Source organism: Drosophila serrata, unplaced genomic scaffold (assembly GCF_035046125.1).
Source record: "Drosophila serrata isolate PLE 108 unplaced genomic scaffold, ASM3504612v1 contig_100, whole genome shotgun sequence".
Taxonomy (NCBI): domain Eukaryota; kingdom Metazoa; phylum Arthropoda; class Insecta; order Diptera; family Drosophilidae; genus Drosophila; species Drosophila serrata.
In genome coordinates, this window is record NW_028256998.1 from 1,321,474 (window position 1) to 1,338,148 (window position 16,675).

Genomic DNA, 16,675 nt, shown 5'->3' on the forward strand with positions numbered 1-16,675 from the left:
TATTGTTATCTCCACATCATTAAAACTATTGTTATCTTTGTTAGGATAAAATATCGATTGGCTTCCCTTCTCTTTGTTTGTTTTCATTGAATTTAAAGACATCTCGGAAATTTTCATCTCTTTTAAATATATGTATATAAAATATGCAAAAGGCTTGCGGGTAATCGGATATGCATTTGTCGCCTTGCGTGGGCTCAGAATATTTATCGATGGAAAATGATATGCGCTAGATTTGAGCATTCATTCGCTCTGATTACATTTCCGTATGCATTGCGTGAATTACATATGTACATACATATGGCCTGGCCAGCCAAGCGGACGCAACCTCATCATCGTCAGACCAATCGGTGCGCTGAAATCATAGCATACCTTGCGGCGCCCGGCGGCGACTGACAATGAGTCCCGGCGAAAGGCAACGAAAACATTGTCAACGGCACCAACCCCGCCGAGTCCTTTGCCACCGAGCTCGACCTCGTCCTTGCGCCCTCCTCCTCGCATAATCGAAATTCATTTTCACGCTTGTAATCAATGCGACAACGCCCCAGCAAATGCCACGCCCAACTTATGCAAATCGGTGACTTCGTGCAGCCTTCACCGACTGACTACGAATCCGCACCAGACCCTCCTCCTCCTCCTCCTAGGAACGTAATTGCTAAAAAAAATTTCTGCGCTGCAGAGGGAAAACTTGGAGTGGGAACAAAATGAGAACGACAAACCGAATTTAATTTGTTTTTCGCTCGTTTTGTGCCAGCAACTTTTCCGTTTTCTTGTTGAATTCGTTTTCAATACCCACCAGACATATACATACATATATATAAGCTTTTTCCTTTTCTGTTGTTGTCTAGCTCTCGTAATATTTATTATCGAATTGTAACACTGGGTGCCCAAGGAGCAAGGAGCAAGAGTCCGGGCCGAAAGGGGAGAAGGCATGGCAACGCAGTGCGAGCGATTTTAAGACTTTTCCAAGTTGAACTCAGGGACCCGCCTCCGGCAGGAGTTGCAGTCGCGAGTTTAGTTTTCCTTTTACTTCTTCATACCCATGGCACAGGGTATTAGGGTCTGTCCCAAATGTGAGAAATCACTGAGCATGAAATTTTCATATTCGAATTTATAACTATATAAAGCAATCGAATTTGGAGATTTTCCAGAACAAAGCTATGTATGTTAGCTCCTTGCGATATACATTCATTGAATGCTATAATAGTGTTCCGCTTAGTTGAATCTTAACCTCAGCCAATTAGTTTTCATCAAGCTTAATTTTCACATGTTTAATCTAGCTTTTCAAAGAAAAACCCAAGGTATTGGGAACCTCCAGGGGGTCTCCTTTGCCCGAAGCAGCTCCTTCCGTTTTTTAGTTGTTGCCATGTTTGCTTCTGGTCTTGCTGGGTTCCCGTTCTGCTTCCTCGGGCTTAAAATGTTTGCAACGATTGCCCGGATTGCATTGCCCTGCCCCCGGTGCTGGTCCGCACCGGCCTTGCCTTGGGTTTTTTGGGTCGGGACATTGGTATGCACACGCGTGGACCTCGCATAGTTGTCCTCGACAGGAAGTCTAACCTAACCCGGGAGTATGCCCTGCACGTATTGCCCTTATAAATTGTTGCCAAATATATATATGTATATGTATGTATGCGAACGGACACATATTTATATGTGCCGAGGACTCTCCACCTCAATTCCTGTTAGCCATCCTCCGCAGTGGCCGTGTCCTGGAATTCGTGCGTATGACAGTTGCAATTCTCCACCGTCTGGGGTCCTTCGGCATGCACGGAGGACAATTGCAGAAGTCATTGCAACTTTTGCCAAGCCATGTTAACTGCCAGTCAATACACGAATTGCGAATGATATGGCTTATGTGTGTCCCATGGATGTTTTCGGTCTACCATCATCGTTTCCTGCCTCCTGCCCCATTGTAAACCCGAAGTCTTATGACTTATTCAACTGATGCTCGGTTTGAGGACTGCTCCTGCCCCACTGCTCCTCCTTATCCCCGGCTGAGCTCGGCGTCTCTCTGACTCACGTCATTAATTACACGCCACGTGTCGCAGTCGAGGCAATTAAATTTACGCATTTAATGAGAAAAGCGCCTTGCCACGTGACACGCTAACTTGCATATGGGAATGATTACAAGGGGAGAGGAGTTGCTCCTCAACTAACTAACTAACTGCATGGTCAATTTGCTTAAAGTTGCAACACAAGCTCACTGTCTGAGATTCATACTTTCGGGAAGAACTTTGTTAGAAATAATGAACTCAATTTAGTATCCATAGCATGGTCTTAGTTAATTAGTGGAATTTTGAATTAAGCTCCAATCCACTTTTAAATCCGCTGAGAAAAGTCCAGCGTTTGATAGATACTTACCACATCCTATATTTCATTCCTGTATTTATCATACTCTACTGTTTTTAATTATAATTATTCCTTTATAATATTTAATCGCAGTTTGCATAAAATTATATTTATAAGGCAAACTTTCCATCTCAACTTATTCTTCTTAAAATTGTACAACAAAATTTGTTTTTGTTCGAATTCAAAGTCTCCAGTGAGCTCTATAAACATCGAGGTTGTGACAATATTCGCCTCATCACACGTACCAAAGACAGTAAAAAGCTCGTAAAAACAGTAGTAGTAGAAGTTTGAGTGTTTATTCCATTTTTTGTATAACATTGCCAAGAATATAATGATATCTGTGAAATGTGTGCAACGCAGTAAAGCTAAAATTTGAAATCAACATCAGCAACAGTTAAGGCTTTCTTTTCTTTCTTCCTAATATAAATTCCTATATTTTATAAATGGCTGGATGAAAAAGGAAGCGAAACTTAACTTATATCATACAGCTGCCATAGGTAATATCGAACATCTTTTTATCCATAAACTATATCAATATCTTATAAATAGTTAACAACTATCGTATTATTACAATTTCCTCAAATTAGAACCTAATTTGCAAGCCGGAAAGAAACTATTGCTACTTAAGCTCCTTCTCCCCTCGTTTTGCATGAAATTCAGGTTGCAAACTCTTGCTGATGTGATCACATTCACGGGGCGTTCTGCAAATTTAATGCTTTCATTAGGCCTGTATAACGGCCCACTCGTACCGCATATCATCTGGGGCAATTCCTGGGCGACCCCTGAACCCGCGGGAGTCATTGACACACATTTCCATGGGATGACGGTGGCTGGCCGTCGAAGTGCCAGGAACAAATGAACGATGGGACTGCGGCCATTGGCGTCGTCCTTTGGGAATTAATTGGTGCCATGTATGGCTGGCCTGGCAGCCTGATGAGCTAAGCCCGGCCAGCCCCTCGTCCCATCGGTAGTCTCGTACAGTGGTGATTCCGGAGAAAGTTTGATACTTTGACCTTTTACCGGGCCCCTAAGTGGCGGTCAAGTGGCCAGCATAATCAGGCGACGATGGGCCCAGTCATTTAAATATTCCAAATCCCAAGTATTTGGCCTGTGCGTGTGCTCACAATTTCCAATTTAATTATACACCTGACCGAATTTGAATATGCCGCCACATACACACATATTTGGGCACATAACGTGTGCCATTCCCCCGGCCGGGACTCGTAAATTTAACGCATTAAGATATTTAAATAACGTTCCTTTCTTCTTTGGCGCTCGCAAGTGTGTATATGTAAAATAATTTTGGGTAATGGCATCAACGTGATTAGCTTGAATCATGCCAAAAATTCATAAATTTCAACTGGGACACGATTACAGCTCGCTTCGCTACATTGCCATGTCCTTGTCGCCTTGCTTTCTATATGAAGCCATTATATTTTAGCTGGATAATTGCATATATCTAGGTATAACGTTTAGAGAAGGGTTGGTTAAGAGAGCTCAGGTGGGAATTGATAACATAAATCTGATATTGATTGAAAATGAGTTTCATTTGGTTTGCCTTTATTTAATATTCATGCAATTACTAACCAGTTTTGTTGCCATTACTGCTTAATTTCCATTAATCCTCAGCTCTTGATTTCAGTTATTGCCGAAACACAGTCAGAGCCTTTCGTCCTTTCGAAATGAAAAGCTAAAATCTACCGAAAAAAGTAGTTTGCCTTCGCCTAACCATAGATATTACAAAAGACCACATTTCCCCTTTCAAATTGTTACTCAAAAAGTATCAATTTACGGCCAGGCCATAAGCCAAGCCTTGTCGTTTTATTTGAGTCCGTTTCTAGTTCTATTTCTGGTTTTCTGGTGAAATTCGGATTGCCAAAGATTCGGCAAAAGACCGGATAAATCTGCGTCGAGCTTTTATCGAGCTGAGAGCCCTTTCAGGCACAGATTTCAAACGCAACGCCACACAAACACACACACAAATCATACGTCAAAATCAAAATTAATCCGTTTTGTGTTATGTACAGCAATTGAAATTATGTGCTTAAAGGCTTAAACGCAGCCTAACAAACAGGCATATAAAAAAGGCAAACCAAAACACAAAAAAAAGCACATAAACCAAACAACAAACACACAACAACGAGTCGAAACCAGAAAATGTAACAATCCAGCAGCAATCCCCAAACGCAGCACAAATTGCGTATGTTTCCCCCGCCCAACTTCCAGTACACATTTCTCTTTTTATCCAACTGCCGCCATTATTTGTGTTTTTATTGCGCCATACATGAAACCAAAATAAAAAGCTGGAATGGGGACGGGAACGGGAACGGGGACAACAATCCGAGGGATGCGGATATTGGGCAAGGTAGCACAAATCGAGAGCAAAGAATGGCGGGTACCCGCCATTTGCAGCAACTGTGTCGGGCACTTGAGAGAATGGCATAAAACGTGGCTGACACAGCCAGCAGTGAAACTAAGTTGACCCAGAATGATCGATCTTAACATACCCCTTGAAAACATCTTGAATTGGAGTACAAAAACATATCTTGGTCACAGAAGTAGGTTACTTTGATCTATCAAAAAATCTATTAAAGATAGGAAAATGAAATTATCAAGCTTGTACTTGTTCGATCCTTCTTGAAGACTAAGCATATAGGAAATCAATTTCTGAGAAAAATAATTTGTAGTATAATAGATTGCATCTTCGATCGATCTAAGTATCCCTGCGCATACCCTGCGTATCGGTCATAACAGCAAACAATAACAGATTTATTGCATATCTCGCACTGGTAATTGAGATTAAACAGTTGGAAAAACAAGAATGAAAACAGCCGCTTGGCATTTCATAAACCCCGAGGTCGACATTCGCCACACACACACACATATTCAGCCATAAAAGCAACGCATAAATTTAAGAGTTCGTATATCGCAGGGGCTTCCCCCTTAGTCAATCCTTCGCCTCCCCAAATCGATCCTGGGGCCAATCATTTGCGCTGCCGATTGCCCCCTCTCGCATGTAATTCATTTTAATAATTGTCAAGTGCTCGACTTTATTTATGACAAACTTTTAATAATTTAATTGCTGGCCCAGCAAAGTCCTCATTGCTGCTGCCATTTTGCCATTTGTTGCTGTTGCTGTTTGCTGCTGCAGCTATTATTGTTGCAATTGCTGGATTTTGCTGCTGCGTTCGCATTTAATTGATAAATGTGCACCAGGCTCTGGGCCAGAGGGCGGCGGTGGCCCTGGGAATGGGACTCGGCAGGCAATCGAGCGAGTTGCCAGCTGTAATTATAGATGATTTGAATAATTCAATGCCCATGCCTGCCCAAACGTCGCGTTTTGTTTGCGCAATTAATTGTGCGGCTATGTTTCCCGGAGAACAACAGCAACAGCGTGTTACTGTGGCCTGAAAGTTTCATGAAATTGCAGCAGAAAGTTATAGAGTTTAAGATTACTCCAGAAGGAAAATATGTTTAAATGTCGTTATAGCTCATTATAGGGAAGAGCTCTGAAAACCACTCAAAACTTATATGATCAGTCCCAAGAATAAAAAAGCCATTTCTTGTTGCATTGAGTCCTGTGGCAATCTTTGGAGCTCTGTGTTATAAACGAAGATTTCCCTGTTTAAATTTATATCAATTTCACATTTCTTTAATTAATTTTGTATTTGTAATTTTATTTACATGTATAGATTTTTCTTTTACTATTTTCCGCAACTTTTTGCCACTGTGCCTATGCGATCGGGTTGCTTGGTCATCACTCGTTTGTCGTCCTCAACTTTCTGGAACTGGCGCTGGTTGTGCACTGTCATTTGCTTGATACGCATAGAATAGCTACAATACCTGCCAGAGACGAACACGCATCGGAACACCGACCACGCCCACCACACAACATGACACGCCCGAGGCCTTGGGCAACGCCCCAATGTCCCCACTCTTCCATGGCCTGGCATAGTTTGGCGCTTGTCGTTCATAAGCAATTCATGTGTTTTCCGTAAACACTTCAATTTAATTTTAGTGCCGCGGGCGCGAAATTGCTGTTGAATTATTAAGCCAAAGAAATATTAGAGCAACCGTTTTGAGAGTGTTCCCCCATGGGGGCGACAGCCAGGCAGGCAGTCAGGAGAGCATCGAGTCCCAAGTTCAGGTGCGACACTGACTGGAATTAAAGGAGGTGTCAGCATACGGTGCAGAATTGTCTACGTTTTTTTTCCGCGCTCCCTCGCCGGCTCCGTTTGGCACATAATTGCGGCGAGTCGAAGATAAATTACCCAAACTCAAAACTTTGACCTAAGCGCCGTTTCCGTGAGTAAGATTAATGATGCGGCAATTGCCAACAGCTCCAACAACCAACATAAAACGGCCAGTCGTAGTAGCACTATCACGGCAGCAACAACTCGACAACTTTATGGGATTGGAATCAAGGGTTGTACTCCACGGCGGACCTTCACCGGGAAAGTGGATAAGAGGATGGGTTTGGGGAGCAGCAACATAATAATTTCAACAGCAGGCTACTACTACTCAGTGGGGGAGGGAGGTGGGCGCCACATGTGGCACCCCTGCAGCGCCGCACTTAGGTGCGAATGGATGCATATTTATGGATACATATACACTGAGATACTCAGCAGAAAAGATACATTTATAGCTATGCCATAAACTTTGAGTAATAAATTTTATTTTTATTGTTCTGACTGACTCCGGTTGACTGAATGATTGGCTGGCTGGCTGGGAAGTCGAGTTTTTGGGGATTTCAGTTCGAGTACCGGGAATACATACCAAACCACCTTGCCGGGACAGATAGTGGGCGATGGGGCTCTGGGTTCGGGGGACGCTTTGCCAAATTGGCTTATTTATGGCCAAAAGCAGTTACACGGAAGGCGCTGCCAAAATAGCAAAAGCGATAAACGACACTTGAATGAACTGACTAAACTGTGCGAGTGTTGGTGAGAGTGTGTATGCGGACGGGTGTGATTTATATATGACCAGGCCGAAGAGCCGAACCCCATTTGAGGCAAGTCTCCTTTTTAAAATGCCTCGCAAGATGAATGTATCTTAAAGTTGGTGCCGTTCTGCTAATGGTTTCATAAAACCCAATCCGCTGCATATGTGCACGTCCAATTCGGAAGACGGATGGTCCTGCATCTGTCAAGGTGTGAGATATGGCCAAGAAGTAGTCTAAAATGGTTTCCCAGCAAATCTAAGCCAGTTGAATGGATGGCTGCCTGAGTGGAAAATGGGCATGAAAAGTTTTGCAAGTACCTATGTTACACCGAATGGGAAATCATGAACATTTGCATTGTTATTGTGACTAATTAATTGTTTAATAAGCACTTTACACAGCCACTGAACTCTGTTGAAATTAAACAAAACTTTATAATTATTTGAAACACTCACATGAACCTGTGTTCAAATCAAAAGGTCACAAACCGACCGACGTCTGTCACCCATTAAATATTTAAGTAACCATAACGGACCCACTTAATTAGGCCACTCTGTCTGACAAATAAAACAAAAAAAAATTACAAGTTAAACTTTGCCGTGCCCTTAATTGGCTTGACTCCGATTAACTGAAATGTATCTTGAGGATACAGTTTGCCGCTTGCAACGGCAGGATGAAAGAAGCGCACACCTTCTACACACACACACACCCAAGACCTTTTTCATGTTTGGCTGCGTTAAATACGCACTCACACTTGGTTAAGTTCACTTAAAGTTCTGATCCCCGTCTGAGCGTCGGCTTTAAAACATTTTCTTTTTCATTTTGTTGTTGTATATTTTGTACTTTTTTTGCGGAAAAGCTCCTGCAGTAGCATAAACCGGAGCAGCTTATAAGGCTAAATTTAAAACCGACATGCTTATATATGCAGCACAGCCAAAAAGCCCACACTCACACACACACTCGCACACACACACACAGATGCGCGGAGGGAAGCAACTTACATATGTTATTATCGCACAAACTCGCAAATTTTCGACAGAGATAGAGCGAGCGAGCGAGCGAACGAGGCGGCTGAGCTGTGGGCCAACGACTCCCAAATGTATGCTACGTTTTTCAGCATTTTTCCTGCTGCGCTGCCCGCCGCCAGCAGCGCAGTCAGCGTTTGCGCCAACTAGCAGGACAACATCCCCAACGGACGCTCTTCATATACATATATCCTGGTCCTCGACCAGAACCTTCTTGCCAGTGCTCCTGCTGCCAGTGCTGCTACTTTTGCTTCTGTTTGTTTTGCAGCTCGTTGACATTTCATGTCACTGTGTCACCGGCATAAAAAATTAAAAGTATAAAAATGATGCAGACCTCTGTGATCCGCCCTTAGTCAGTCGCCGCAGCAGCAGGACCCGCACTCCTTTGGGCAAATCGCTGGCATTATATGCGTAATAAAAACTTGCGGTCTGCCTGCCAGGCCCGGCAATCCAGTCAACCTGCCTCTTGTTGACCTTTTCGTGGCATTCGTCCTTCCCTTCAACGGAAGATGATGGTGGCAAAGGCAAATGGAGTGGGTGGCTTGCACATTGACACTTTAATATGTAGTTTGATCTTAACTATACTCTAAGATAATTTTTGAATATTTCCTGAAAGAGAAATAAGTTGATAAAATGTATGCATATATGCATAATTTTCTACAGTTGAATTGAAATCTAGATGATATTTAGATTGGAATAGTAATGGGAAATGTGCCACTTTTAATATTTTCATAGAGTATCTATGCTTCTGCTCACTGAACTCACATTTTTTTATACAACAATGTTGTTTGCTTGTTTTAAAAAGTTTTTTTTCAACTAAGTAGGGGTCAGATGGCAACCCGCATCTGCAAGGACCTTGGACAGAGGGGATGTTGTGCGTGACAGACGTTTGCTGTTGACTGTCTTTACCCTGGCCTGTCCTGTCTCCCCCATCTCAGAAGTGTCCCTAGCTGTGGCCCGCCCTGGGACCCCCCCTGTGTTCTTGGCCCAAGGCGTTGCCTGTTTGCCGCTTGTCTGTCAGCCAACAAGTTAGTCATTTTCTGAATCAAAAAATAAAACGCAAATAAAAAACTTTTACGACATATTTATCTTTTTCGTTTTGTCGTTTTGTCGTCTGCCGTCCAACATCCTGCCATCTTCGACTTTTGTCCCTGCTGAGATACCCCGTGTGTGTCTCTCTGTGTGTGTGTGTGTGCAAAGGAAGGTGCAAAAGGTTGATACTACTTATATATACGCACTCAACTGTGTGATGTATCATTTGTTTTACATCGTCCAGGCGAACGAAAATGACTTCGATTTGTCACCATCAGCATAATGAAAAACAATCAGCAAGAGTGCCGGGCGGCAAGCTGAAGCTTTCCTGATTGCTTTTCCTTCTCTCTCACGGTCTCTGGCCAGAATTTTATGTTAAGTGCATATGGCGAATGACAGTTGGGAGATTAAGTAAATATTTGACGATTTGACCAAAACAGATTTATTATTGAACTAAATTTATAACTTGGGGTTCTAGAACCTATGGAATAATTCAACTATCTTGAAATCAAAAGTACCAGTAAAATTCAATAAACTATTGAAATTGAAATCAATAAGTAAGAATACATGGTATAATGCTGGCTTAAACCAGAACCTATCAGTTGCCTTCTCTTTGCTTCTATAATATTATTTCAGATGTTATTCAAACTGGCTGCTGACATAAGTTTGTTTGCTTGAAAAATACATTCATTGTTTTCATATGACCAACTGCTAAGTTAATTTGTTTGCCTTCAAATATGATAACTATATAAAATTCACCAAATTTTAGTTTTCATTTTCCACCAATTATACGAATTATTCCATTTCCTTTATCATAACATCACATGCTTCGGGTTGCTTTTATGAACTTGCTTTTATATAGTATGTGTAAAATATATATTTTACTTAGCCGAAGCCTTGGGCTGACTCGGGATATAACTTACCGACTTAGACTTGGACTTGGTTGGGGCGGCATTGAATGCCAACCGGCTGGTTGACTCTCCGAGCTCTCCGGTCTCTCCGGCTCCACTTTTTGTCCCTAGTTTTATGGCTGGTCGTAATGTGCGCAGGTACCACATACTCGCACACTCAAGGCAAACCGTCGGGAGTCTTAAAGCTCAACAATCGTGCTAATGGCCCGTACTCGTCCTGGTTCTCGTCCTAGTCCGCGCCCTCGTCCTCGTCCTCGCCCTCGCCCTTGTCCCAGTGCCAGTGCTAGTCGTCTGGTATGGCAAGGTGATCCAAGGTAAAGCCGAAAGTTTTTATTTGTTATTATATACTTTGGCGTGTCAAATAAACATCACACATCTAGCGTACATGAAGCATGTTTTATATGCGACTTCTCTGTGGCTGTTGAGGCCTCTACGTGTTGTGGTTGCGCACTTTTCTCTGGCTTTCATCCACTCTGAGAAAACAAGGTATGGTAATTAAGGAATCTTTGATTGTATAATGTGATTATTTGTTCTGAAGAACTTCTAAAGATTGGGTTTAAATCGGAGAAATATTTCATCATGTTTTATAGATTTAAAAGTGGATAAAATATATTCAAGTCTTTAATGATTATGACGATATGATATTCACTTCTTCATTGTTCAATTTGTATTAAATTATTATCTTTATACGTTTGCAGGGTATTATAAATTAAAGCAGCAACTTGTTACGCTGTGAAGGAGTCGTTTCCGACCCTGTAAAGTATATTTATTCTTGATCAGCATATGAAAATATAGCTTGCAACTATTTCTAGCTCACTAATAACTAAATTCTTACTTCATCCTATATATCAATTCCAACTGCAAGGCTATATAAATTTCGGTGGCCCGAAGTTAGTTTCTCTTTTGATTTTTTAAATATATTTTTTCCCCAGTACATTTCCCTTTATAAGGCTAGGCGTTTTCATGTGTTTGAAAGATTGCATGGCCGTGGATGTAGGGTTTGGAGGGAGAATGTCACACGACTGCGGCTCATTTGCATGAGTTGTCGCAGGCTTTTAGTCGAAAACTTCCTCCGTTGTCGCGTGGGGAGGCAGAGGTTGCTTTAGCCAAAATATCAACATTGGTTCAAAAGTATCAAGAAAACAATTAACTTATTTAAATGAGATTTTTTTAGGATCACAAAATGTTGTCTTAAGTAATTTAATCAAAAATTGGTGTTTAATTTGCAGATTGCAACAATAAATCATGATATTCATTCTCTTAATGATACTTTATTTCTCCTTGAAAAGAATTTTTCCTAGAAAACCTTTTGGGTTATTTATCAACATGGTTTATTTTTAAAGTTTTTATTTTAATAATATTTTTAATTATAATTGTGTCAGTGTGCTTATTCTGCGCGTGTAGAGTAACGTTAATTTTATGCCATTTCATTTGCCTTCTCTTTCCAAACGTGTGATTTATGCAAAGCAACTCCGAATAAACAAATGCCGCGCGGGCAAGGTGTCTCCACACGGTGGATTTATGTGGGCCAACGTGACGGAATAAAAGCCGGCGAGTGAAGGCCACTGGATTTTAAGATTCCATCTATGCATTTGCAGTTTTCTCACCAGCATCCGCTTCTCCTTTCTTTTTCTTCGTTGCAGAATGCACCTGTATATGGTCCTGATCTCGTGCCTGGTGAGCTCCTCGCACTGCTGGCAGTTCGACGGCGGAGGCCAGCGAAGGACGAGGAACGCGGCTCGAGGACCTCCGCCCACGGGCGGCAGGGGATCCGCGGCCCTACTGGGCTCCCAGCAACAGGACATCCTCTACGCCTGTCCGCTCAACTCGATGTGCCAGTGTGCCGGCCTGCCCAACGAGACAAGCACCTTGATTGAGATTAATTGCAACGAGGTGGCCCTTTACAAGTTTCCAGGTAAGTGACACCGCCCCACCCCACCCCCATGTATCGCCCGTCAATATGTCCCCCACCCACCGTTGTCACGCCTTATTTATGTGGCAAATATTTTCATTGCCAGTGGGTCATAAATCGCCTTGACCACAGAGCAGGACACTGGCTCTCTGGCCTCACCCATTCTCTTGTGTTTGGATCCTTGTGCTCGTGTCACTGCCCCAGCTAAAGAAAAAGTTAATTTTTTAATGAAGTTTCAAACAGCTTTGTCAAGGCTCCACAAATAAAATGAAATTTTACATTTAAGTTTGCCAATTAGTTGTAAAAATAAAGTTGCATTTTGTTATATCTTGTTTCGTCCTTTTTCGGTGCCTCCTTTTCGGTTCCTTTATGCAAAAGTTTCGTAACGATTGCTGTGGCGAATTCGCAGCAACATTTTTTTGTAGTTTTCATCGAGTTATACTCAGAGGAGAGTAGGTTGTTTTGTGGCATTTAATAAGGTTATTATACCTAACCCATAAAGAAGGGTTGATTGGGATATATGTTTATTTATTAATTAGTTCTTTTAAGACACACTTTTTGAGTAAGAACTTTTTGAAAATTATAAAAGACTTTTATAGTAATCAGTGAAGAAAGAACCTCTTTAGGTTTCTTTATAAAATGCTTCTTTATGACAATTATTTTAGTTGGTATATTATAGTCGGGAGAAGCAACTAAAAGCATTCGTGGCTGTGCCTCCGCTTTTAAGTAATGAATGAATGGCAAGTTTCCATAGCTCCATTGTCATTTTCCACTTCCAATGTTGCCCATTGCTGTGGCTTTTCTCCCACCTCCCTCGCTCTTTGTGTGTGCGAGTCCTGTGCTGGAAATATTACCATTCCGGCACCCGCGCGCGCTCTCTTCTTCGTCGCTAACAACTGTGACACGCCCACAGAGTCGCCTTTTTTGGGCAAAAGTTGCCCCGCATAAAGTTCCAAAAAATGAAAATAAAAGAAACAAAATAATAAACAAAGTTGTTGACTGGCAAAACACACAAAAATTGGGCAGACATTGGCAGCAAACGGGAATAGAGATGGCTGAGAGGGTGGAGGAGGAGGAGGACTACTAGTACTATTGAAAAGTTTGTCTCTGGCTCGGTGGTTTCCCCCAAGGAGGAAGGGCCAAGAACCGGCAGAAGTGGCCACTCCGCATTGGCAATTTATCCTTCGTTTCTTATGCAAAACTTTCCAATTGCATCTGCAGTGGCTTTTGCTTTAATGAAAAACTTTAAGATATTACGACAAATCGAATTAAAGCGAATAACACGTCGGGAATCCGAATTTGTGTCCCAGACAAAGGACTCTCAAAAAAGATATTCCACAAATTCTTAAAGTCAAGAAGACACTTTACTTTATGTGTATATGTTTTTTAATTTAAATCAAGTTTATATAGATATGTGTGTTCATTTATATTGGACGACGATGTTGATGGTGATGTCAACGACAACGAATGCATTCGAGCAGCAGAAGAAATGTTGCAGTTGGGAAACTTTTGGCAATTAGCAATTCTAATGCAAACGGACGCAGAGGGAGCCAGGAACCAGGAGCAAGGAGGAGGAGGAGCTGAAAACACTTTGGGTGACAGCCTGGCTAATTGCGTGCCACGCCCCCGCTCCTTTTTCTATTTTCCAACGAATCGACTTCCTGGCTGGCATGTCACCATGTGGTCTAGGAATCCAACAAAAAAGTATATATTAGAACCAAAACTATGCACCTAGAAAAGCAGAGGCATGCCAGGAGGATGTGACAACTGCAACCGGGGACCCAGAGAGTAGTTGAGAATTCATTTAATCTGTTAAAATTTTCGGTGCGTCGTCTCTGGCGTGGACAATATGCCGCAGTGGAATATTTGGTCCTTTAGTGCTCCGAATATGACCGTAATTTAATGTTGAAATTCTATTGTGTGCTTCTGCTCCGTACACGAAATTGGGGCCACAAAAAATGCTGAGCTACAATTTGGATTTATTTTTAATGTCTCACTATCGGCCTGCCCTCTCTCGGTCGGAGGCATTTTTCGAGCAGCATTGGATGGCAGCATCCTTGCTTCGATTCGGCCGCAATTTTCATGCCCCAACTATTTAGGAGTAGCCGAAAAACGAAAATGAAGGACGACAGTTTGCCCACATGCCGCACGCTTCCTGGGCCCTGTTTCTGTTCTACTTATTTTTTGGCTATTGCCCAGTGCACGACACCAAGCCCAAACTATATGGATATAAATGGCAGCTTCCTGCCCTCACTCCCACTCGGAGGCTGGGAGTCTTTGGTTGCCTCTCCGAATGCCTGGACAAAACAATAACTTTTCAGCTGACGTAATCTTCATCAACACACGGACGCACACAGCAGCCACTACTGCCTGGAAGTTTCAGGGAGCCTTAGTTATAGGACAGAAATTGCTGAAATGGTTGACTTAAAGCCCAAAAATACAGAAACCCTTTTGTAATATTTCGTATCATTTTAAGTGACTTGGCACTTTGCATGTGTTTTTAGAAACTGTTTTGAATTTTCTATTTCATGTAAGGAAAACAAAAGCTATGCATAACATTTTAAAATAAGAAAGAGAGTTGACTTTTAAAAAGTCACAGTCTTGAAAAAAATAAGGGTGAGCTGGTAACAAAAATATATGTGTTCATCACAAAAAACCGACTTGAAGAAGCTTAGTTCATTAATTTTATAAAATAAAATACAAAACTATGGAGTCTTTGCAGACATTTGATGAATTTCCAACAAGTCCAAGACGATCTGGTGGTCTTGGTCGTATTAATTTTGCATCTGTGTGTGCTCCCCCCTGGCTTGTGCTTCCCCCAACTGACGCTTTGTTGTTGCCGTTATATTGTTTTTTCATATCAACGCTGGGGCAAGTTGAATAAACACTTGGAAAGTGACGCAAAACGAGACGAGAACGTTGAACGCTGAATGTTGAACGTGGACGAGCATATAAGCAGGGGAAGCAGGAGCAGACTTCGCTGGTCTGCCTCGCAGCAAAAGTAAATAAATAAATATGCTTGGCATTTTGTCAGAGAATTGACTTGAGGCCATAAAGTACAAGCCAAACGTATATGGGACGGAACTCCATCCAGGGTCCGCTGTGTCCGCTCCCCGAGTTCATTTCAGTTGTTGGCCCCTCAGGCACGGGTCTAGAAGTTTATTAACGCCATATGTGTTGTTGTCGTTCTTGGGTTGCTTGGTTTGTCCACTCATAACAAAACACTGGCAATAGCAGCTTAGATATGCACACGCCCCCTCTTACCCTCCTACGTACGTATATTTACGTACACACACTCTGTACGGTTAGTGGATATATACTATATAAGCCGGTCTGTCCTGCATGAGGAATGCGCTGGACTTGGACTTTGGCCATGTGCCTGCTGCTGCTCGGCCATGGGGAGGCACATTCGTGTCAACAGGGCGTATGATTAATATTGTATTAATATGCGATATGTAATTAAGATGTAAGCTGTTCCGTGCTTATATTACTGTTTGTAGGTGGGCGTACTACGCACGTGGCCATGTGACGGTGTCTATGGGTGAGCGCAATTCAAAGTATGTGTGCACACATTGACATTGGAATAAACAACCATCTAAACGTGTCAGCGATATGATCTTGATCAAACTCAATGTAACTTTATGCGTCTAAACTAACAATTTAATATGCGCAACAATGAGAATCAAACATGTACTGTACGTTATCGGTTGGATATGATAATAATTAAGTGCTCCGATTTCAATAAGCTATTTACTTGACTTTAAATGGTATCATAATGTATGGGAAATAAGTTTTCATCATCAAAGTTCCTTGAAGAAGTCCTTATTTTAAGTTTAAACTTAACTTAATAATTTCCCTTCGACTAAGATAGTAAAATTTTACCCTCGAACTGAATATTTTAAATTATTTTCTATCAAAATTAGCCTTCAATCGAAATTACCTATGTAACAATGCATTAGTTTGAGGATATTTTTATATTTTACCAACATTACTTTGACAACTATAAACCATTAATATCTATAAATAATATAGTTAAGTCCGATAAACAGTAACTTCATATCTTATAATATATCTTTTTAAATTAGTATTTTATTTGAGCAAAAATTTAATTGTTTGAAAAAATTGAATACATACTAGTTAATGTAAAAATTTGTCAATTTATTTAGCGGAAAATTAGAATTTTGAATCCGTTGAAGTGTTAGTTAGTTTCTTTGTAGCTAATTATACACGCTTTAAAATACTTTAATTACATATCCTCATTTATATACTAAGACAACAATTTTTGCTGCTCAACAATATTGGCTTCTTTTTCCAAAGAACTTATAATTTTGTTTACAAAAATTAAAAAAAAAAACCTTTACAGAATGTTTAAAAATGATGCACTGAAGCCCTTGTCAATCTATGTACATAGAGAACTTTAACTCAAACAGATTCTAGAACTACTTACTTTTAAAGTTAAGGCTAATTGAAGGTATAATTTTAATATTTGTTTAAAATAACAATTTCTTAC

The 16,675-nt window shown here is 41.3% G+C and overlaps 1 protein-coding gene across 2 annotated transcripts in view; it reads left to right on the plus strand.

The window, feature by feature from the left end:
* LOC110185980 (uncharacterized) overlaps positions 1-16,675 on the plus strand; it is a 40,375-nt gene that overhangs the window by 11,346 nt on the left and 12,354 nt on the right. For both annotated transcript variants that reach the window (XM_020955003.2, XM_020955004.2), the window contains exon 2: positions 11,897-12,168. In XM_020955003.2, coding sequence (XP_020810662.2) covers positions 11,898-12,168 — 271 coding nt within the window. In that variant the 5' untranslated portion in view covers position 11,897. The remainder of the gene's footprint in view (positions 1-11,896; positions 12,169-16,675) is intronic.